General features: G+C 34.6%; 1 protein-coding gene across 1 annotated transcript; it reads right to left on the reverse strand.

The window, feature by feature from the left end:
* Positions 1 to 4,789: 4,789 nt before the first annotated feature.
* On the reverse strand, positions 4,790 to 18,502 carry LOC138329487 (serine-rich adhesin for platelets-like). Its single transcript, XM_069276511.1, has 11 exons — positions 18,288 to 18,502; positions 17,945 to 17,977; positions 17,337 to 17,588; positions 16,835 to 17,077; positions 16,290 to 16,556; positions 15,830 to 15,862; positions 15,614 to 15,634; positions 15,034 to 15,261; positions 11,629 to 11,865; positions 8,061 to 8,297; positions 4,790 to 7,627 (listed from the first exon to the last, which is right to left on the reverse strand). The coding sequence occupies exons 1-11, from the start codon at positions 18,496 to 18,498 to the stop codon at positions 5,088 to 5,090; spliced, it is 4,302 nt and encodes a 1,433-aa protein (XP_069132612.1). The 5' UTR covers positions 18,499 to 18,502; the 3' UTR covers positions 4,790 to 5,087.
* Positions 18,503 to 25,390: the final 6,888 nt, after the last annotated feature.

Below are 25,390 nucleotides of genomic sequence, written 5' to 3' on the forward strand. Positions count from 1 at the left end.
CACATTAATAACTTCAGATGGAGACGTGCAGTTAGCATCCATACCTGTAGCTTCGTTCTCCATGTAACATGACCCATCTACAAAACAGGAAGTACATATAATAAAATATTAGGCACTGGGATAATTAATATATTTTACCGCTATATGTAATTAAGGATGTGCTCTATCTATAACCTGGGTTAAAAAACTTAAGACATAAAACCAGACTCCGATTGAAATTGAAATATGCCATAAATCTATGAAATGACGAGAAAATTACAATCTAAACTATCATATTTATTAAAATAAAATAAAAAATTATACTGTAACTATTCAATCAGATATATAAAGATCACAAAAAAAAACCACCCAGGGCTACAAAGATAGGGGTCGAATTATGTCTTGCCTCATCATCAACTAAATATCCCATCAAGCGTTCACTTACGGTAGTATGTAATACAGATTGCATGGCTTCTTCCCTCGTAAGGGACATTTTAGCTAATGAATGATCCATATCATTCGCACTATAAACATAACTCTAAAACCCATGGAATATTTTCAAACCTCATATATATGTACTGGTATATCCCATAGAACGACATAATTTTCCACAGGTTAGTTGTCAAGAAACTGTGTTCTCATTCCAGTGTGCTGTGACTGCATGCTTTTCAGGTAAGAGTTCTGTACTGGAGACAGCGACCAGACCAGTCACTATCCACGCTCAAGAGGCTTACTTGGAACCAATGAAATAGAGAGGGCTAAGGACTGATTCAATAGGACTATGTGTCCTCGTGTATCCACCAAAGTTTGTAGGAATGTCTCAAGCATTCCAGTAATTACTATTAGACTCATTCAACTGTGTGTTATGGTTAAGGTGGTACTTTACTCAAGTTGTGTGCTTGCCATTGAGCTGTATGCTCAGAACCTGTCTAGTGAAGTTTAGAAGAAATATGCGTACACATATATAAATATAGTTTGGTGTTATAAAGAGGGATGTATGTCATGAAGCTGAGTCTAAAAGCAAAACGCTTCAAATTCACAAAAATGTAATACTGTGCAGGAAAGGCTTGTTTGACATAGACGTTGGAGTCTCAGGATCCGAGTAAGGACAGCCTGTTATATGTGTGCTTATATTATATGTATGGTATTTAGAGATTATATTTTGTATTAGGGATTACAGATTACATAGGGTTAAGCATGTGTGATGTTGCTTGTGTGTTTAGGTTGCTGCAATCCACTATGAAAAAAATAACGCACTTGCTAGTGGCCGATGATTCTTGAAAAATATCGAGTGATTGTAACCCCAAGAATATCAAGAATCTTGTCTGATGAAAAAATGTACAGAGAGGGTTCGGGGAGTATTTATCAATTCGGCTACTTCATTTCAAATTATCTTCATTAGATGTTTTCTAATGCAATAAAATTATCGAAAAGATGATTTCGCTTTGATTTGTTGATTTTCATGGCAACATAGATTTACAATCATCTGTCCCGTTCAGCAATTTCATCTATCTGTGCCCATATAATGTAAACATGTTGTGGACGAACCAAATCTTTTAGGTGATATGGACTAAACTTGACAAGTTTGGAAAGCGCCATATTTAACTTTAAGTAAATACATTATCTTTGATTTTATATGACATTTAAACAATACAATTTCCTATGTTGGCCAATCAGATTTGTATTAATGTACAATAGCTACACGTTATCCCAATGGTGGATTCATTCCATCCCATTCGAGGTCATATAGTCCACCGTATATATGTCTGACCAATGTAAAAAAAATCCAAAAACCGATCTTTGTTACAAATTGAAAAAAAATGGATTAACCTTCGGAGATTGTGTCAATAGATTTACTTACCTGGACAAACCTTTCGGAAATAAGTAGTGTCTTCTTCATTTGAAGTTTGGAAATAAGGACACTGGTGTAAAGCGCAGATAGTATAATCCATTTTATATGTATAACTTTGACATTCGGCAGTATTCTTGCAATGATTGTAACACTGGGGTATCGTAGTAACAATGGTACCATTCCCATTCAAAGACGGGCAGTCGGCCGACCTACCACGTACTGGCAGGGACCTACAAGTTTCTATAGAAATACATATCATTATTATTGTGTTACCAACGAATATTGCATGCAATTTTATGACAAATCTATTTCAGAATGTTAATATTCAGAATAATTGTTTTCCCGTCAATATTAGTAAAGCTGATTTAAAAGAGACTATGTATGTCATGTTTAAAAGAGACTATGTATGTCATGTAAATGTCATATAATAAACAGTTATGGACCTGTTTTCGTGTGGATTCGGTAAGTTATCAACCCTCATAAGTGCCTCTGGTTATATAACTTACTGTGGTTAATTATTCACTTATCCAACTGAAAATAGGTGGATAGGTGTATAATATTGTTATTGCCGAATCACTTTAGCGAAGATTAGATGATGAAATGATGCGTAACAAACTATCAACTAATAATTTTATACACTGTTCATAGTTGTAAATTCGTGGGTGTAAAATCTCGCAATTCACTGTTTTGGACTATTCGCGGGGGTTTATTTTCGCGAATTTTTTCTAGCCTTTAAAGTCCAATTCTTATGACAGGCTATAATACGTGAAACCATGTTTTGGTAAATTTCGCGATTTTGGATGGATCCGCGAAGTCACCGAATTTAAAACCCCCGCGAATATTAGCAAGTACACAGTATTATCAAGGTTATGAAATAATTCTATGAAAGAGATTTATTTTCCAGTTCCTTGATGGTTTTGATGTTAACAAAAAGTTCTAAACCTATAAATATGCGATTGTTTTCGAGAGAAAGAAATTAAATTTAAAGCAGTTTTGTATTTGAATATTTTATAGATTTGTTATTGTCAAGATGACATACCTGTTTCAGCTAATTCAATTCTCAATGCAGCTTGAAACACTACCTGTAAAAGGACCAAATTCATACCATTATCACATGCCAAACCACTGTATATGTACAGTGTATTTAAATACATATATCCTATTCATTCATTAATATGGAAATGTTGACAAATTGATTTTTTGAATAATTAACGAATTCGGTTTTCCTTTTTATTTATAGAGTGTATTAAATCGAATCTGTATTTTGTTTTCTGTTGTTGGTTTGAGTAGAGTAGAATATAGCAGCGATAATGCATAATTAAAAAAGTTTCAAAATGTGTGCAAGCACTAAATATTCTAATATTGCAATGAGTTTATGATTACATGACGTTGTACCACCATTTTTTCTTCAGAATTACTTTGGTGGTATAACATTATGGTGGGTAAATGTTGTATTTTTAAAGAATCAAATGTACATAACAGTATGCAAATCTCATTTTGTTACTAGCGTATTTTGTTAAAGGGACAATTCGCTCTAAGACTTCATTAAAACTTGCACATATTTCGGAAACAAACCAGTTCTAATGAAAATTAGATTAGTTAGTTTTACTGTGATATGTCAAAAAAGCCCACTGCAGTCAAATGTATGTGAAATGTTCAATCGCCATTACACATAGCCTTGTATGCCGAAGCCTGACCCTTGCCTGTGTAGTAGAGCATTTTTTGTCTAGAACTACTCAAATCGCTCTTACAGTTGTGGTAACATTATTAGATTAACAATGTTGTGGAATTTGTCGCTATTTCTTGTCATATGTTTCATAAGGACTGTAGAACAATACATTAATGTCATATTTTGCTTCGTGGTTATGTAACGAATTAGCCTCACTGAATTGTCCCTTTAAATATTTTGCTTTAACGTTATCCATGTATATGTCATAACTAGGAGAAATTTTGACATGCTATTTTTTCTACAGTAATTTGTTGAAAATTATCAGGTTCGATGCATTATAAACTATCACATGGTACAGATTCGGACAATGAAAGGCCTCATCAGCGGTCAGTCTACACAACGAGATTACGTTTGAAATCAAATATTAGAGTGACACATCTACAGATCTATCAAGATGGCTGCTGAATTGATTCTTATGTAAAATGAATCTGTTAATAAAACAACTTCAATAAAAATTGAGATCATTGAATATTGAATAATAATTAGGTGTTACATTATTAATAGTATGCTTTTTGTAAACCGCATTGTACTAACAATGCATTATAATAAGTGCCTTGTCAATTACCATTTGTTTTACATAGCGTATGTGTGAACAGTTTATGACAAGTTATTTAAACACTTACCGTTAAAGTGAAAACTGCTGTTATCCAATAATTCCCCATCATTTATCTGTCCAGCAGTCTACTGATAACTCAACATCATTTATCTGTCCAACAGTCTTCTGATACACTAAGCCTTGTAGTATGTTTAATCATTTCTAATCTACTGTTTTCAGAGAATTAGGCGTTGCAATCTATCGTTTTACACCTTCAAGTCTGAATGCGATATTGATTTGATGTAAACATATTTCGTTAATTATGTGAAATAACATATGTGGGTCTTTCATTTCCAATAAATAGGTAGCCTACTTAGCCGCGTATGTATTGCTATATATTCAAGTACCCGACAACATGGTAATTATACCATATTGATAGTATTGGCCGGGAATTGATTTCAAAACAAAAGTATACAGGCTGATCAACAGTCAATAATGTCATTTCCCCCATTCCCTTTACTGTATGATTAGTTAATTTATTTATAACACTTGCACAAAGCAGTTGTATCTTGGGACAGGTGTGGTTGAATGTCTCTCGTTTTTTCATTGAATATTCCAAAAACTCGATAAGAAGCCGTAGCTTATAAATCCTTTTTTGGTTAAAAATCCCAGGCTTATTTTCATGCTTTACATCAATTTGATTAACATGACTAGTAGTTTTATTATTTTGCAATCGCTAATATCGTTAATAACATCACATGGTACAGTATTTATATTTATATAAAGGGCCATTAAATCCGCCCGGAAAGATCAATCCTGAGCATGGCTATAGAGTTCCGGTACCATTGTATTGCAATTTTGAAGGCAAACATTTGCCATGCACTGACCGTATTTTTGACATTGGTTGTTGATACAGCTTCAGATAAAATAATAATAAAAAAACTGAATTCGACTATGAACAAAATGTTTATCATTATTGGAGGAAAACTGTGTTAATGCTTACAAAATATAACAAAAACATCACTGAGCACTATGACAAAGCCTACAGTTGCAAGTACAGCAATGCCTACGGTACCAATATTTTTAGACGATGTTCGCCTATCTTCTGCTGAAACTAATTTTCTAGTAGAACTGGATAGTTTAGACTTATCTACTTTAATGGCAGATATTAGTTCTCTTATCCTCGCATGGATAGTTTTGTTTTCCATAAGACAAATACAGCTACACGATTCTCCATGGAACACCATTAAGTTTGAGTTCATCTTTGACTGGTAACTGGAAAGTGTAGCGGAAGGCACAGCATTTGAGGTTGTTACACTCTCCTCAACATATGAATTAATACTATGTAAAGTTGATGTTAAATAAATGGAATGTTCAGTACAACTTCCAGCTGCCCTTGTAAGGCTATCTTCTATCAGCGTAGCAGTTGTTTCGGATATGCTTATACCTTCAATATTGATAAATGTTGAATGACTGTTTTCAACCGACGACAATGTCATTGGTAATTCCAGAGAAGGTGTCACAGATTCAATGGCGGCTATAGTTGTTGTACTAAAGAAACTATATTCACTCGGAATCAGTTGTGTTGTTTCTTGCAAGCTGATTATTGTTTGTTGTGATGTGTCAAATACACGACTAGGAAGTATTTCTGTTGTTTGGTATGATTTAGTATAACTAGAAGCCAGATGTGTTGTGTCATATTGACTGACAGAACTGGGACTTATATCTGTTGGTTCGTATGTGCTGGAAGAACTAGAAACCAGATTTGTTGTTTTATATTGATTGATAAGATAAGTGGTCGTTTCTGTTGGTTCGAATGTGCTGGCAGAACTAGAAATTAGATGTGTTGTTTCATATTGACTGGCAGGAATAAGTGTCATTTCTAATGTTTCGTAATGACTTACGTCACTAAGAGTCATTCCTGTTGTTTCGGACTGACTGATGTCATTAAAATTTATACCTGGTGTTTTGTACTGAATGACGTCACTAAGAAACATTCCTGTTGTTTCATACTGACTTACGTCACTTAGAGTCATTTCTGTTGTTTTGTACTGACTGAGGTCACTGAAAGACGTTCCTGGTGTTTTGTACTGAATGACGTTACTAAGAGTCATTTCTGTTGTTCCGTACTGACTTACGTCGCTAAAAGTCATTCCTGGTGTTTTGTACTGCATGACGTCACTGAGAGTCTTTTCTGTTGTTCCGTACTGACTGACGTCACTTAGCGTTATTCCTAGTGTTTTGTACTGACTGACGTCACTAAGAGTCATTCCCGTTGTTCCGTACTGACTTACGTCGCTAAAAGTCATTCCTGGTGATTTGTACCTACTTACGTCACTGAGAGTTATTTCTGTTGTTCCGTACTGACTGACGTCACTAAGCGTTATTCCTAGTGTTTTGTACTGACTGACGTCACTAAGAATCATTCCCGTTGTTCCGTACTGACTTATGTCGCTAAAAGTCATTCCTGGTGTTTTGTACTGCATGACGTCACTGAGAGTCATTTCTGTTGTTCCGTACTGACTGACGTCACTAAGCGTTATTCCTAGTGTTTTGTACTGACTGGCGTCACTAAGAGTCATTCCCGTTGTTCCGTACTGACTTACGTCGCTAAAAGTCATTCCTGGTGATTTGTACCTACTTACGTCACTGAGAGTTATTTCTGTTGTTCCGTACTGACTGACGTCACTAAGCGTTATTCCTAGTGTTTTGTACTGACTGACGTCACTAAGAATCATTCCCGTTGTTCCGTACTGACTTATGTCGCTAAAAGTCATTCCTGGTGTTTTGTACTGCATGACGTCACTGAGAGTCATTTCTGTTGTTCCGTACTGACTGACGTCACTAAGCGTTATTCCTAGTGTTTTGTACTGACTGGCGTCACTAAGAGTCATTCCCGTTGTTCCGTACTGACTTACGTCGCTAAAAGTCATTCCTGGTGATTTGTACTGACTTACGTCACTGAGAAACATTCCTGTTGTTTCATACTGACTTACATCACTAAGAGTCATTCCGGTTCTTTCATACCGACCGGAATAACTAGACGTTATATATGATCTTTCGTATAAACTGATAAGACTAGGATTCATATAATTTATACCTGTTGTTTCATATGAGCTGCTGACACTGGACGTTAGATGTGATGTTTCATATTGACTGACATGATTATGAGTTATTTCCGTTGTTTCGTATGGACTAGAGGAACTATAAGTGTTATGTGTTGTTTCATAAAGCAGACTGCGGGCTTGACTGGAAGATGCATGTGTTGTGTCATATAGTATGGGTTGACTCGAAGTCATTTGCGTTGTTTCTGATTCACTTATGTGACTGATTTGAGCCAATATCAAAGTGCTATATGAAATTGTTTGACTTAGAGATTCCAGAGATTCCAGCGTTTCATATAGGCTGGTAGAGCTGGGAGTCAATGGGGTTATCTCATATTGAATTGGAGTTGTTTTGTCGACCGCTGTAGATGATGGTGACATGTCATCTAACGTATAAACAATTGACGTGTGTGTATACATGGTTGTATCTGTAAAAAAAAAAGAATATTTATTATGGGAAATGAATAACAACATATATCACTACTATTACTCATTATTATTGCCATATCGTAGATAAAACAATAGAAGATACATGACCATACAATTTGACAAAAAATATAACAAGAAAACATAATAAAACAAAATTAAAAATAAACAACAACAAAAAGGAAAACAATGACTCATAAAAAACGAACAAAATGTACAAGAAATTGTTATGATAAATATAATCACAAAACAAATACGAAAAACCCCAAGCATATTAAAAGAAATCAATAAAAAAATGTAACGGGTTTTCTTTTTTCAACTTTTGCTGCCATCCGTGCTGTAAAATGTGATGTAGTATGTTAAAATTATGATTGAAAGAAAATCATTTAAGTTTATTGATTGTAACATATATAAACTATTTAAAATAAATCTCACCAGAGTTACTACCACAGACTTTTAAATAGGACGTTCCATTGGTATAGACAGACGGAGAGGCTGTTGGACAGGTGTACTGCTGACATTCGTATCTTGGTTCGTTTAATGTGACACCAAGACAGTGCTGATTGTCACTACACAGGGATTGACATTCGTTTTCTGTTCGTACTTGTATGGTGTCAAATAAACCGCAGCTACCAACGCTGTTGTTACCATGGCTTACGTAGTATATCACATCTACAAATTATATCAAAATAGAAAATCAACCATCATTCAAGAAATGTCAAATGGTACGAAAATTAATTGTTAGTTATTATATAGGGTTACCCTTGTTATCAAAATGCCATTTACAAATTGACGGAGGAGGAAATGGCTTTCCTGCCGTCTTGTGATACTAGCAGTATGATAGTATACATTTTGGCAACACAGATATATATCTTTTTCCCAATCGGTTGATCGCTACAACAGACGAGAAATGGTAACTTGCTATTGGAATAATTTAGAACAGGATATTAGAGATCAACTTGACTTACTTAATGAAAAAAAAACTCCTGGTCCAGACAACATGATACCAAAAATCATTAAACACCTAACTCCTTCGCTTATACACCCTCTTACTCTACTATGTAATAAAACTTTAGAAACTGGAGTTATTCCATTATCTTGGAAAACAGCTAATATCAATGCAATTTATAAAGGAAAAGGGCTTGAGAGTAATGCTTCAAATTATAGACCAATATCTGTAACACCATGCTTTAGTAAAATAATAGAAAAAGTAATTTTTAAATATATGTTTAACTATATGAAAGAGTGTGATATTATAACAAAGCACCAATCAGGATTTTTGCCTAAAGACTCTACAGTTAACCAGTTACTAGATATTTATAATACGATAGTGCATAATTTGGATAAAAACAATGAAATAAAATTTATATTCTGCGATATTAGCAAAGCTTTCGACAGAGTCTGGCATGAGGGATTATTTTTCAAATTAGAGTCTTATGGTATAAAAGGGAGAGTGTTACAGTGGTTTCGAAATTATCTTTCTGATCGAAAACAAAGAGTATCTACTGAGGGTTTCCTATCTTCTTTTAAAAATATCAATGCCGGTGTACCACAAGGTTCTGTCTTAGGGCCATTCCTATTCTTAATATATATTAATGACATACCTGAATGTGTAAATAGTAAAATGAAACTCTTTGCTGATGATACTTCACTTTATGAAATAATAACTGATAACCATGTAGTAATTGCAGATAATCTAACCAATGATCTAAGTAATATCAATAATTGGGCAAAGAAGTGGGACATTAATTTTAATCCTTCAAAAACAGAAACTGTACTTTTCTCAAGAAAAAGACATATATTCAATCCTGATATTTTATTTTCAGATGATATTGTACACTCTGTTCTATTTCACAAACATTTGGGGGTAACTTTCAGTAGTGATGGTAAATGGTCCCAAACACATTAATAATACTTATACTCAGGCCTCTAAAAGACTAAATATTTTAAGATTACTAAAACATAATGTAGATAGAAAGAGCCCTTTAAAAATTTATACATCCTTTATAAGACCTGTTTTGGAATATGGTGATGTCATCTGGGATAATTGTACAAACCATGATAAAGACCTATTAGAATCTGTACAAATAGAAGCAATAAGAATTATAACAGGCCTGAGAAGAGGAACATCGCATAATAAACTTTATGCTGAAGTTGGACTTGATTCACTTGCATTCGACGAAAACTACATAAATCAATATATTGATGTTTAAAATTGTAAATAATGAATCCCCTGGATATCTTACTAATTTGATTGAACCATTCTTTAAAGATGATAATAATACTCCTTACACATTAAGGAATAACCGCCTGTTTAATCCCCCTCTGTATAACTGAATTATACTCCAACAGCTTTATTGCCTCAATGCTAAGAGAATTTAATCAAACAGATATAGAACTAATTTTTAATAATTCATTAGAACAATTTAAAAAAGTATCAAAATTGATAATGATATTCCGACTACTGAAATTTCTAAATATTTTTAAATATCATGGCGACCGTAAATATAATATTATTCTGTGCCAGCTACGAAACAAAGCAAGTAATTTAAACTCTGATCTTTATCACGATCATTTAAGAGAATCTCCAGCCTGTTCCTGTTATTATACCAATGAAAATTCATATCACTTTTTCTTTGACTGTAGGCACTTCTATGAACAGAGAGCAGTTCTTATACAGGGAATACAGAACTTAGGTTTACCAGATAATCATAATCATTTAAACATTGAAACACTATTATATGGATGTAAATTTTGCAATAATGATATTAACAAAGATATTTTACGATGCGTGATTGAATATATCCGCCATACTAAAAGATTTGATTTCTGATAAACATATTTTATATACATGTATCATAGCCCTCTGCTTATATAAGCAAATAACAATTAACAAGTACCCATATCTAATTACTTGATAGTCATAATACTATCGAGCAGTACAATTAAACATTCAAACTGTTGTATATGTTAATATTTATTTCTAATTTACTCTAAACTATCCTGGCTGGATGGATACTGAATACTGTTTATCGAATATTGAGAATCTTCGATACTATAATAATTATCTAATTGAATAATCAAATTATGTACATATTAGAACCATAAATGTTGGTTAACTCCAATTGTATAAAAAAACTGCATTCAATCTCCTACCAAATTTTTTTTTTTCATATTCAACTGAAGACAAAATGCTCATTTGTTGTCAGACTCTCATACATATTCCAAGGGGATGGGTCTTTTTTGGCCTAATATCTCATTGTGTGTAGGTATGTTAGTCTGTCAATAAATGAGCATGATTCTTATCCCTATCCAAAAACTACAATCATTAGAAATATGAAATCCAAATAACTAAACTTGTTGTGAAACATTTTCTATCAAAAATAAAATTGGAGTTATCCCCCTTTACTTAGTAATTATTAACTTTATTATCACTATACTGTAACTTATTTAATTTATTTGTATATATAAATATATGTATTAATGAATTGCAGAATGAATTCATGTTTATACTGTTTATACTTTGAAATATGATTTGGAGAGGACTTAAATAGGCGTAGCCTGATGTCCAATCCTATTGATGTACATAAAATCAATAAATATATAAGGCTACCCTTGTTCTCAAAATGCCATTTACAAATTGACGGAGGAGGAAATGGCTTTCCTGCCGTCTTGTGATACTAGCAGTCTGATAGTATACATTTTGGCAACACAGATATATATCTTTTGCCCAATCGGTTGATCGCTACAATAGACGAGAAATGGTAACTTGCTATTGGAATAATTCCATTTGCGTTAAATATAATTGTTTAGCAGATAAGTCAGATAAAGAAAACCCTTTTCTAGTTTATTTATTATTTAATTAAGTCCAATTTCCCTGAATACCAGATTTGAATTGATGTTGCATTGCCTTATCAAGTTACGTTACTCTAAAAGAAACCTGTTACAGTCGTACATTGATCGCCATTATTGAAAGAAAGAACATAATGAAACACAATGCTACCTTCACAGACTTTGGTATAGAATGATACAGAGTCAGAAATGTGCTGCCGATATCGATATTGCGGACATATCGATGGTCTGCATGACATGGTCGACGTGTCGTACCGTATCCCTCTACAGTCGGGTTCCTGAGTGCACGTGTCTTGACATTGTTCTAAGGAAGACGTTGTTGATGAAATATAGCCACACTCGCCGTCCGTTCCTGGACCCTTAGATGTGTAGGAGCAGTTCTTCATCACTGTGGAGTAAACGAGGAGTATACAGAGACTTATATACATATTCGGCTCATACTATTTTAATAGCAGGTAGGGCGTTATAATTGTACCTGCTACCCCTATTGCATGATCGTAAAAGGCGAATAAATTAAGGATTTTTTTATTCTGTCTTCTTCCCTTTGTCACCTCCTCACTTTTGGCCTTATGTTGAGCGTTCGCCTTTGTGGGGGTAGGCTCTGGAATCTGGAATCCCCTGGCCTAGACATATCAAAATCTATAAAAGAGGTAGTTTCTGCTCCTGCTTAGCGCTCGACATACATAGAGTAGGACGACTAGTTCGCCATTTGTCAGTATAACCCCGAGTGGGGTGTGTTGTGACACAACACATACACATGGAATTTTATTATTTATTGTACTTCGCGTTGTGTATAACTTATAAGCAGTTAATCACATGTAAATATATGTAATCAAAACATTCTCCTTGTCACTAACACGTAACAGGTAGGATATTGACTATTGACTAACCCGGTATCTCTATGCGGCTACTTATCTTACTAAGTCCGTATTCCCCAACATGACTATATATGAGAATATTCCAGGCTGGGGAGCTCCAAGCTCCCCCCTCCGGGGAGTTCTAACTCACTCCCTGGCTGACCTCAACTCCCGTCTCTGGTGATGTTGCCTGGTGGCCTACATCCTGGAGACTCTCTCTCAACTCCCTAAAAACAACCTAACACCTACTCCGTTCAGCCCCTTTGTTCATATATTAAAAAGGCACGTGCGGCTTATACTATATAATTCTGATCTAACCAAAACCTTATCCGTCGACGCTGACCGCTTTGGTAAACTGCAAGTTAGGGTCTGCCCTGCCTATCTTGGATATCATCTCTCAAGATGACAGACTATATGATACCGCACAAGACAACACTGTTGCTTCTGACTATCACAGATCTATCACTATCAATCTATTGTTTGTTTTTCTTTCCAATATGTGCTACATCAAATGTATTTTTAAAATACTTGTTTCAAACTAAATATTAACCCATTTTGTTATAGTGTTGCTTGGTGTCTTCAGTAGCATGCTTCGGCGATATAGCACTATGGAAAAGACAAGAGTTTCAATATACAAGAAGACACAACACGAACATACCGCAGCCTCCCAAATCTCACACTACATACACACTACACACCATATCCATCGGAGGCTCTCCTTACATTACCCTGGCTATTAATAGAACGTTAATTGAATAAATAAACTAACATTTTTATGATTTTCCTTATTGTAATTTTTGGAAAAACCTGGTTTTAATAGCAAACAAAACTTTTTTGTCGCCAGTTTAGTTAGAACAAAGAAGGAAATGACGTCAAAAAATTTAAGCGATGCGTAAAAATAGTGCTATTTTGATGCCGGGATTTTGGTAATTTGGCAATTTCTCTATGACGTTATTACGCCATAACGACGTCACAAAACATATATACATATATATACATATTACTTCACCAATAGGAGAAATATGATCTCATAAATTCCTTTTTTGGTTGGTAAGGTAATAAGATGTCTGTCACGAGCAAATGGAAATATAACTACATATGCGTTATTCAATTTGTCTTCAGTCCCTGGATAATTGGAGGACCATAAATCCCCAAAGAAGGCAGTGTAATGTTTAAATAAATGATGTCATATAATAAAAGATATTTATTTATAAAGATAGATATCCGCTAATTATGACGTCATTATCATTTTGACGTCACAATTGCCGTGTTAGTGATCACGAATGATTGTGGTTCCGTCTTTGTCGACAATAATTTTTTTCATTGTTTATGTTGTAAAATTGTTATCAAATGTAAATATAAGCATTGAAGGTCTTTCACAGAGGCTTTGTCTCTGTTCAGTTGACATTCAAATTGGATATGCATGTCAACGGAAAGACGTTCAATGCATAAAGTTATATTTCATGCTAATCTAACTGTAAGAATTTATCGCATATACATTTGATATTTGAAAATTGACATGCAACTTGATTATTTAGCTCCACAAAAGCATACATCGGCCTATACAAGAACTGTATTATAGGGATCATATATTGCTGGCTTAAAATAAAGCGCCTTTAATCACCACCATGTTGAGTGCATTCGAGTTTAGTCGGAATTCCGAATCGAATCAGGTGACTAACGTTGACAGATCCTGCACGTGGTTAGCCAGATAAATAGTGTAATCGCACACGTGATTGTTTAGGTTTTCTTTCTGGCTAATATGAGCAAATAATGTTGGTTAATGTGTACAGAATGAATGAGAATTTGAAATATCTTATGTCACACATCCCCGTAAACTAGTGTGTGTATCAAATATTGTAATTTGCGAGCATTTATTTCTTTGTAAATCCAGTCTGCTGAGGTCGACCATATCTTTTATCTATAAAAAACTGTTGACATTGTCCTTTGGTTTTATAACTCTCGTGTTATTTAGAGATTGTCGCGATGATGTTTGGAATGATTCGACAACTTTCGAGCCTATTTTTTTTTGTACACGATAGAAAGATGTTTTATTTTTATTCTACTTCCATACTGCAACTTTATAAAAAGTGGTTAAAATTAGAAAGTTTAAACATCAGACAGACAGAGAAAATGTGTATAACACTTTGATAGTTTTGACTATGACAAAAATAGCGAAAATTGTAGACCATAAAATTTTAAATGGAAGTACATCACTGCATAATGACTCTTGACAGGATAATATTAGATTATTACCTCTTAGTCTGTGTCTTATGACGAGGAAAACAATAAGCCGAATTGATGTCACCTTTTTATTTAAATGTGTACATATCTATTTTCGGAGGCAAACAGAAAAAAATGAAAAATTAATATGTGATGATAAAGCATTATAATTATTCGTTCCGATCTAATACAAATTAATGGGATCATTACCAGGTAATACCCGACAACGTTAGTGCTGGACTAGTATCTCGAGTAGCAATGGAACGTAACTATTTGTAATTTTCCCGCAGTAATGACGTTAGCGCGGAACATCATCTGATAACGTCATTTCATCATTAATAGAAACAATAGTCCCGCACAAACGTTATCAGATATCAAGTGGTACGTGGATTAGTCTCATTGATTCGATACCAATTTTGTCTATTAAGTAACTCGCACTCACTCATATCATTTCTAGATAACTTTGTATCTCCTACCATGTTTGGATAAAAATCGTAGGTGGACGTTGGTTGTGTATTCTGGCTCTCCACAATATTGTAAGTAACAAGTTATACCGGCCCTCCGCAGGGTCACACCGCTGCAGTCTTCTTTCATCTCACACAAGTGGAAGCAGTCTCTTTCATTTGAAACCAACACCGAGTCATCGTTGATTGAGGAGCAGATTTCACTCAAGTTAAATGTTGGTTGAAAATCACATGTAATATCTGAATATATATTATTTCATTATTAATTATGATTGTCAATTGATTAGTTCGTTTGGATGAAAATCATAGACTATAAAGTGAAGAAATCAGAATAAAATAAAACATTGAAAAGAGTAAATATTTCATCATTGCTTTGAAACAACAACTTTAAATGTTTACATACAATAGTATCGAGTGATGAATTACCAAATAAATAAACCCGACTTCTATATCATTGGGAATCAGAGAAACTAATTAATTTTGTGCTTTTGATACCTTAACAATATTGCAACAAAGATTTGTAAGATTAGATTATTTTTAACTTAAATGTATTCTGTCGTATGCAACAGTTTATATGGAGAGTAGTACTTACTTTTTCCCACAAAGTGTTTTTCTGAAAATAAAGAAAACAATGACACTAGAATGATTGTTGGTTTCTAAGTCTTTATTGTTTCTTTCATTATTGTTACTTTCAGAATAAAGCTACTGATATTATTTCTAAGTACAAAATTTGTCTTAACTCATATTTATATGTTTTGTTGTAAAGATTTGTTTGTAAACCTGAAATTTTGAAAACATAAGCACTTACCAAGTAAAGGAGCCTCTGTCGGATGTTCTGGTTCTGCAACAATGACAAAAGAAAATTATTCATTGCAAAGACGACATACAACAAAGAAAATAAAAAATTAGCTTTACTTAATGCAGGAAAGAGTTAAATGTTTGGACATTTAAATTTATACGAAAATAGCCCGTAAACCTAGTATTGAATATTCAAGTGCTGGAGAGTTAAAACGTTTGACCGTATTGTAATAATTAAACTGAAAACTAACATAATCCTATCTACAAGTCCATTGGACGCGCGGTCTTAACGAGTAACCGGTCCTATTCTCTGTCATGGCTGAATCGGAACAAGAATTTAAACAAATGTTATTTTGCAACAAACAATTTCTTTAAATAAATAAAGATAAAGACGGGCCATATTCTAAACGGCAATGATAACAGTGACGAATTGATGTTATGACCAGGAAACTAAAATTTAGCTTACGTACCTATGAATGACGAATTGGATTCGGAGGCTGTGAAATCATCAATCCTCCAATAAAATGTGTTCTGTCGATAACCGGTCATGTTAACATAACTTTTACAAGAGTGAAATGCACAATATAGTCTTTGAGGTTGAATTACAAATCCTTGGCACTCTGCCGTATTTAAACATGCGTCAGCACACTCGTCTACATCAAGCTTCAGTGAATAGGCGTTACTAAGGTAACCACAGCGGCCTATCTTGTTTGAGCCGTAGGCCGTGAAGGCAGTACCTCGATAAAACACACACAGAATATACAAATTAGATTTGTAAAGAAAACGTATTGTGACATTATATTACTTACATAATGATTAATAAATCATGAAAGAAAATAAAACCATCTAGAAATTATGAACTTATTTCCATCTTGCATCAATTACACATTAGCTGCGAAACATGTATTATCTTTTAATTCGAATCCAATATATATATTATCGATACTAATATAACAAACACGTACATGTGAATATCGTGCATGTTTACACGTGAAGATGTTCTGGTTGTATTTACCTGTATGATTCTTTGAGTAGAAAGAGAAGTCTGGGTCATCAATGTAGATCGACTCATTACACGGTTGTAATGAACATGTCCACGTTAAAGTTGGATAAACGGTCACCCCGTTGCAGCCACTTTGACGCAGGCATGCGATCTGGCAATCCAGGTGTGTCCATACTTGAAAAAAATTATTTGATTCCCAATCCGGACATGTTGCCCTTGTTCTTGTACCGACGGTGCCGAATTGCTTCGATGATTCTTGAGTATCAATAAAATAATTAAAATGATTATAAAAGCAATCAACATGTAATAGAACATATCAGCTTTGCTCTTTATCACAGTCATGCTTGATAATTTTATCGAATGCTTTGTCTTATCTTTATTTGCCATGATAGAAATGAATATGAAATATTATACTGCATTATGTTTACATTTTAATCCAGTGTTTTATATTTCAAACTATAAGAATAAAAATCTCGATGTAGGTTTCCTTTCTCGTTAAATTGTCATCACGTACCACAGCGCTTTGTGTAAAAAGATGACAAGCTGTCGTTAACACGAATGTATGTGTCAGAACAAACATGCAGTCTGCAGACATGCTGATCCTCTTGAAATGTTATCCCTTGACAGTCTTCTGAAGAATCGCAAATAGTTTGACATTCGGCCAAGGTGGAGTTTTGATGTACGTCATCAATGACGTCATCACTGCAGGATCCTCTGGTACCGAGTCCACGATCATCATAATAGCAGGCTGGAGTGAAAATTACGCCTGTAGGAAAATCAAAGTACCAATAATATTCTCTACATACTCGTAACTTAAAGTTTATACGTGTGAATTTCCTCTGATACTCTCGTACGTTACAGTTTATTATTGTAAGGTGATATTCTCTTGCGTAGAGAAAAAAATTAAAAAGTGCGTTGGTGAGTTTAAAGTTATCAATCAGAGTTTAAATTGAAGAAATTCTGAACAAAATGTAAATGCGAAATCGAATCATGAATAAATAAAATCTGAGAGATAGATAGAATAATTATACTGAAATAAAGCTACACTTTGACAATTTGACATAAATCTTTTCATAATCTTATTATACAATAATATACTGATCAATAGCGATCAAAACGTACCTTCTCGATGCGAAAAACCAAATATCCAAGACTCTGGAATTCAACAGTCACATGTAAATGTATCGTACATGAAGTTATTAAACTGAGATATCTATGTTGAATATATCAAAATATGTTTGCACCATGGAAATGTACATACTTTCCAAACGATATATTATTGAATGATTCGACTTTTTATACATGTAACTAACACGAAATGAAAATGACTTTTATTTTGAATGTAATCATTATTGAAAAAAAAATCACTTATGTAGATAACCGATGTCAAATTTGACTTCCGTCCTCAATCGATTTTCAGTATCTCTACCTTGCAAAATACATAAATGACTTAAAAATACCTTACCTGAACATTCATAAATAAAAAACAAGTGTGTGAAGTCCGTTTGTATCGAAGTTGTACAGTTAAACAAGGAACATAAACGAACAGCTTTCACCGTCAAGGCTTCACACGTTGTTCTTTCTGCGCATGCCTGAAGGCATGCGTCACGTGACACTTCAAGAACTACAGACGGAGACGTGCAGTTCGCATCCAAACCTGTAGCTTCGTTCTCCATGTAACATGACCCACCTACACCAGGAAGTACATACAGCAAGATATCAAATCCATATTGGTGTAAATCTATATTTGTGTATGATGAAAAACATTATCGAAAAGTAGATTTGGCTTTGGTTTATTGATTTTCATGGGAACAAAACTTACAAGCATCTGTCCCGTCCAGCAATTTCAGCTATCTGTGCCCATTTAATGGAAACACGTAGTGGACGAACCAAATCATTCAACGGTATTGGTATCATTAAGGTAATATGGACATTTAAAACTGGATTATTTGGATAGCGTCAATTAAAACTTTTACTAAAAATGATATCTTGGACTTTGTATGACAAATAAATAATACCAATTCTAAACGGTTTTCGTTTATGTGTGCAAATGGGATTTGCATGCATGTACAATAACTACACGTTTGTTTGAAAGCAAAAATGGGTTACTCTTCAAAAATTATGTCAATAAAATAAACTTGCCTGAACAAACTTTCCGGAAATAAGTAGTGAACCTTTCATTTGAAGTTTGGAAATAAGGACACTGGTGTAAAGCGCATATAGTATAGTCCATTTTATATGCATAACTTTGGCAGTCGGCAGTTTTCTTGCAATAATTGTAACACTGTGATATCGAACTGACAATGGTGCCATTCCCATTCAAAGGAGGGCAGTCTGCCGATCTACCACGTACTTGCAGGGACCTACAAGTTTCTATAGAAAGACATATCATTATGTTAAAACAAATATTGCAACACATTTTATGACAAATCTATTTCAGAATGTTAATACTCAGAAAAGAATATCTAGAAACCATATTTGTTGTTTCATATTGACTTATAGAACTAGAAATCGTTTCTGTTGTTTTATATGTGCTAGTATAACTAGAAACCAGATGTTTTGTTTCATATTGACTGGTAGGCCTAAGGGTCATTCCTGTTGTCTCGAACTGACTAATGTCATTAATAGTCATTCCTGATGTTTCGTATTGACTAGTCACTAAGGGTCATTGCTGTTGTTTCGTACTGACTGACTTTACTAAGAGTCATTGTTGTTGTTCGTACTGCCTGTCGTCACCATTGTTGTTGTTCGTACTGCCTGTCGTCACTTACAGTCATTCCTTTTGTTTCGTACTGAAGGACGTCACTTAGAGTCATTCCTGATGATTCGTACTGAGTGACGTCACTTAGAGTCATTCCTGATGATTCGTACTGAGTGACGTCACTTAGAGTCATTCCTGATGATTCGTACTGACTGACGTCACTATGAGTCATTTCTTTCGTTTCGTAATTACTGACGTTACTAAGAGTCATTCCCATCGTTTCGTACCGACTGAAATAGATAGACGTTCTATATGATGTTTCGTATTGACTGGTAGGACTAGGATTCATGTCATCTATATATGTTGTTACATATGAGCCCCTGACACTGGACGTTAGATTCTTGTTTTATATTGACTGACATGATTGGGAGTTATTTCCCGTGTTTCCTATGGACTAGAGGAACTAGTGTTATGTGTTGGTTCATAAAGCAGACATTGGGCTTGACTGGAAGTTGCATGTGTTGTGTCATATAGACTGGTTTGAATCGAATTCATTTGTGGTATTCCCGATTCACTGATGTGGCTGCTTTTAGACAATACCATAGTGTTATATGAACTCGTTTTACTTTGAGATGGCTGTATTGTTCCATATAGGCTGGTAGAGCGGGAAGTCAATGGTGTTATCTCATATTGACTATATAAAATTGAGGTTGTTGTGTCGACCGCTGTAGATGACAATGACATACCATATATCGTAGAGACAACAGAGGACATAATAGTACGTTTCATCTCATATCGTACACGTGCGGAAGTAGATATTGTGCCCGCTTTGAACTTTTCATTAAGAACAGTAATCGCGAGGATTCAGTACAATCAATCTCGTTTGCTATGAGCAGCCAAACCAAACCCACTTTCTATATAAACGAAACCCTTACGAAGCAACGAGCGGCGGTGTATGCCAGAGCTAGGTATTTGAAATCTATAGGAACACTTACTGGAACGTGGACACAAGATCGACTAATATTTGTAGGTGATCGGTCGGTTAACAAGGCGAGTGTCACGAGACTCGCAGAACTTTCGCGTTATCCCGACCCTCCATCAGGACCTGTCCATCTACACCAAAACTCAACAGTAAGCCCGGTGTCCCAGCTAAGCCGAATACATCCCGCGCTTCTCATTCGAAGACTACCTCTTCCCACCGGCAACGTTAGCGCTCACCCCTCATGGCCGCCAATGCAAGTGACAGAACGTTCACTCACTATTGAGTATCCTTCTTGGTTTCAAACATTACATGTCAGTTAATATCACCCAGTAAATATGTAATTAAAACATTTCTTGCTAACCATATATGATTATATACGACACATGCTAACGGACAGTGTACAGACTTGTACAGTGTATGTGTACTCCTTCTATAAATCTATCCAGTCTTAACTTAATATCCTATGATCATGCATTTTCTTATGTGTCGTATATAGTGCATTTATACTACGGTTTTGTTTATTACATTTTTGTAAACATTGTGAAAAATAATGAACATGTTTAGACTTAGGTTTGTTCTCATTGCTACTTTGTTGAACTGTTAATAAATATGAATAAATATCTAAAATATGTATTATTTATTTCATATATAGTTTTATACTGTAAGTCGCCATTCTGTGTAAGAATTGAGAATCGTAATGTTTTTTAAGTGTTTGAATGACCAGTACACGTCACCAAAAAAGAACTTGTATAAAATGTATATGCCAAATAGAAATAATGGACCTTTGGTCCACTTAGTACTGGTATAACAGTCGTATTAGTTTTTTTTTACAGATGTGTACATTTTATTGCATTCTATAGTATCTGTCGGTACTGTACGAACATATTACGACTTATTGCATCTTATCGTCTGTCTGTCTGTTTGTACATGTATATGTGTGTCCGTCATGTTGTCTGTCTGTCTGTTTGTACATGTATATGTGTGTCCGTCATGTTGTCTGTCTGTCTCTGTTTGTACATGTATATGTGTGTCCGTCATGTTGTCTGTCTGTCTGTTTGTACATGTATATGTGTGTCCGTCATGTTGTCTGTCTGTCTGTTTGTACATGTATATGTGTGTCCGTCATGTTGTCTGTCTGTCTGTTTGTACATGTATATGTGTGTCCGTCATGTTGTCTGTCCGTCATGTCTGTCTGTCTGTCTGTTTGTACATGTATATGTGTGTCCGTCATGTTGTCTGTCTGTCTGTCTGTTTGTACATGTATATGTGTGTCCGTCATGTTGTCTGTCTGTCTGTCTGTTTGTACATGTATATGTGTGTCCGTCATGTTGTCTGTCTGTCTGTTTGTACATGTATATGTGTGTCCGTCATGTTGTCTGTCTGTCTGTTTGTACATGTATATGTGTGTCCGTCATGTTGTCTGTCAGTCTGTTTGTACATGTATATGTGTGTCCGTCATGTTGTCTGTCTGTCTGTTTGTACATGTATATGTGTGTCCGTCATGTTGTCTGTCTGTCTGTCTGTTTGTACATGTATATGTGTGTCCGTCATGATCAATTGATCATTGACAAATCATATCCCCGTACTCTATACTACTTATTATATAGTACTGGAATCAGAAGTATGTCAGTTCGGTCAATTGTCTCAACGAAAAATCATGTCCGTGCACTCTGTACTACAAATTATTTAAAGCAAAATAGTCAGGTACGTACCTTTCTCAAAGAATTTAATTCCAAACACTTTAATCCGAAATTTAGATTATATCTCCAATGTTTGTCTGCTCCAATAAATGATACAATCCCTATTACAGGCATAGCCTTTCAGCTGGTTTATGTAAACCATAGTTGAAGTCTCACGTGCAAATAAGTAGGGGCCCGTTTTGAATCAGCAGCTCAAATTCGCATTATATTCAGATACACATGTATACGTGGGTGAATTTCTAGGACTGCCATTTATTATCGTGTCCCTGTGTTATGGCCTAGGACGCGAAAAGCATGCTAACATTTAATCGGAAGATCCTATTTTGGTATAGGTGAAGTAAGGTGTAACGTACACTTACAACAAAATAACGATACCCGCATATTGATATAAAAACAATAATAATAGTAATGTTTCAAATCGTAAAAACCATGTAAATTTTTATATCCTATACTTTATTATAAAAAATACCATAACGAGTATCTCTCCAGCACGCGAATGCTGTCATTTCTTAGTCCTATTTTGTCAAAAGTTACCTGCCTGATAACGAAATACATCATTCCCTATAGCTCATCGTATATAGATTTATTGTATAATGTAAAAACAGATTTATATCTATCAAATGTATGTCAATGATTATGTACATGTATCTTTTTACGTACTGATTATATTGACCAAGCTATTTGTGAAGCTGATGTTGAGACTCACTCATTGACCCGCTTTATCTTTTACTAAAATAAAGCATCTTTATTCATAACTATATTTATTACCTATTGTTTTATTTTTGTAAGTTTTCTAATACTCTCCAGCAGCAGTTCGGCGCTTTTGAACAGGACTTAGTGTAATTTCAAAACTTAAAGATTCAGTCTCAGTTTCAAATCCCTATAAATAAAAAATACATATTATGTTGGATCCTTTTTGCATTGTAAATAATGCTTTTTTTCTTTGTATATATATATGTTTGGGTTTATACGCACTATTTTGTTAATGAAATATTCTATTCACCTCCATCAACATGTTGTTCAGAACTTTAACAGTAATACAAATGATTTACTTAAGAATTCTAAATATAGGTCTCCTTGTCATACCTTCGCTACGATTGTCATTCACCACTGCTCCAGTATCAGGACTTATCCCCACTCAGTGCTTTGATATTTGATAATGGTTAAAATGAATTATATCCTTGGTATGGGAGCGGTGGTGGATGACAATTCTCAAAACATTGGTATATCTGACACCTCCCTGAACACATCTTTCGCGTATATAAAGTGTTTTCTTTTAAGATTTGCATCCTTCTAGTATGAGATGATATCCATCCAAATTCAGGCCCGAACCAAAACATTCAGCTAAAAATATATCTTTATGTCACATGAATATATGTTCATTGCGTAACAAACTCCACATCCTTGAAGCCGAATATTCTGATTTTGACATATTATGAATGTCCGAGACACACATGCGTACAAAAAGTATCTCTTATACTTTAATAATACAGACTATGACGGGGCAAATGTATATCTTCGTTCTATTGATTGGGCTGTCGAACTACAAGGAAGTATTGATAATATGAATTGTATTTTAACTGATAAAATCCTAGCAGCTTTTCACCTCATAAAACGGTAACTATCAGAGTCAATGATACGACTAATGATACGTAGAAGAAATCGTCAACATTCTAAAGCCAAATTATATAACACTCCTGTCTCATGGAACAAATTTAGAACATTCGGAATCAGGTTTCTTCTTCAATCCGTGATGCAAAAGAAAAATATCTATCTAAACTTCAGTCCTCTTTAATTGATAAATCTATACCGCCTGGTAAATGGTGGCGAATAGCGAAGTCAGTTATGAATCCTAATAACAACAAGAGGCACAGAGGGCTCACCTGGTTTATTATGCAAAGTAATATTTTCTGAAGGAATTTAAAGATTCAACTCTAATTTCCCAATTGGGCCCTACTCTTTCTGCTCATAGGGGTCCGAGCCAAGATTCATACAAACTCTCTATTCCTCCTCCTCCAAGCACATTGGTGGCAAAATTTGGTTACAATCCATGCTGAACTCTATGACTAGTTGCGATATAAAGGAAATGTTGACTGACAGACGGACGGACGGACGGAAGGACGACGGACGACGGACGACGGACGCCGCGGCATGACATAAGCTCACCGGCCCTTCGGGCTAGGTGAGCTAAAAATGAAACCGACGCTCCTCTGATTATTAATGGTGATCTAAAACTACATCATATCGACAAAGCTGAATGATTCATTGAATATTTTACATCTATATCTGTTTTCTAATGAGAATGTTGACGATTTACCTACTGACAGTCCTCATCCACAGCCTATATTTTCCACTTTCGACATTAGAGAACAAGACCTAATTGATCAACTTCATCTTCGCAACACCAATAAACCTTCAGCCCTGATACTATTCCTCCTCAATTCATAAAGGGTGTCTCTCAGTCAATTATAAAACCTCTTCATGTAATATTTAATAACTCTATATCACCTGGTATGATTCCTGGTGTGTGGAAAAATGCCAATGTCACACCCATATATAAAGGTGAATGTTTACGAAGTGATCCTTCTAATAATAGACCTATTTCTGTGACTCCTAGTTTTAGCAAAATTTTGGAAAAATTGTGTTTAAAAATCTTTTTAACTATCTTTCCAGACATAACATAATCTACGATCATCAATTAGGATTTTTACCTATTCAACAATCTATCAACTATTAGCTATATATGACACAATTGTAAAACATTTGGATAATGGCAAAGAAGTGAGAATAATATTTTGTGATATAAGTAAAGCTTTTGATCGTATCTGGCATAATGGTTTAATATATAAGCTTAAAAATATGGATTCGAGGGTAATATGTTGACATTGTTTTCATCTTATTTGAAGAATAGGAGGCAGAGAGTGATCTTTGATTGATTCAAATCTACTTTTAAATCCATACAGGCGGGGGTACCATAGGGATCTGTCCCGGACCATATCTCTTTCTTTTGTATATTTATGATATTGGTGATGATATTTCTTCTAATGTTGAATTGTTTGCTGACTATACTTCCTTAATAAGTCTCATTGAAGAAATAGACAGGAATCTGCCGAAATTCTGAATAATGATATGAGAAAAAATATCTTTATGGGCTGAAAAATGGGGCACACTTTTTAATCCTGATA

Source organism: Argopecten irradians, chromosome 8 (genome assembly GCF_041381155.1).
Source record: "Argopecten irradians isolate NY chromosome 8, Ai_NY, whole genome shotgun sequence".
Classification (NCBI taxonomy): Eukaryota; Metazoa; Mollusca; class Bivalvia; order Pectinida; family Pectinidae; genus Argopecten; species Argopecten irradians.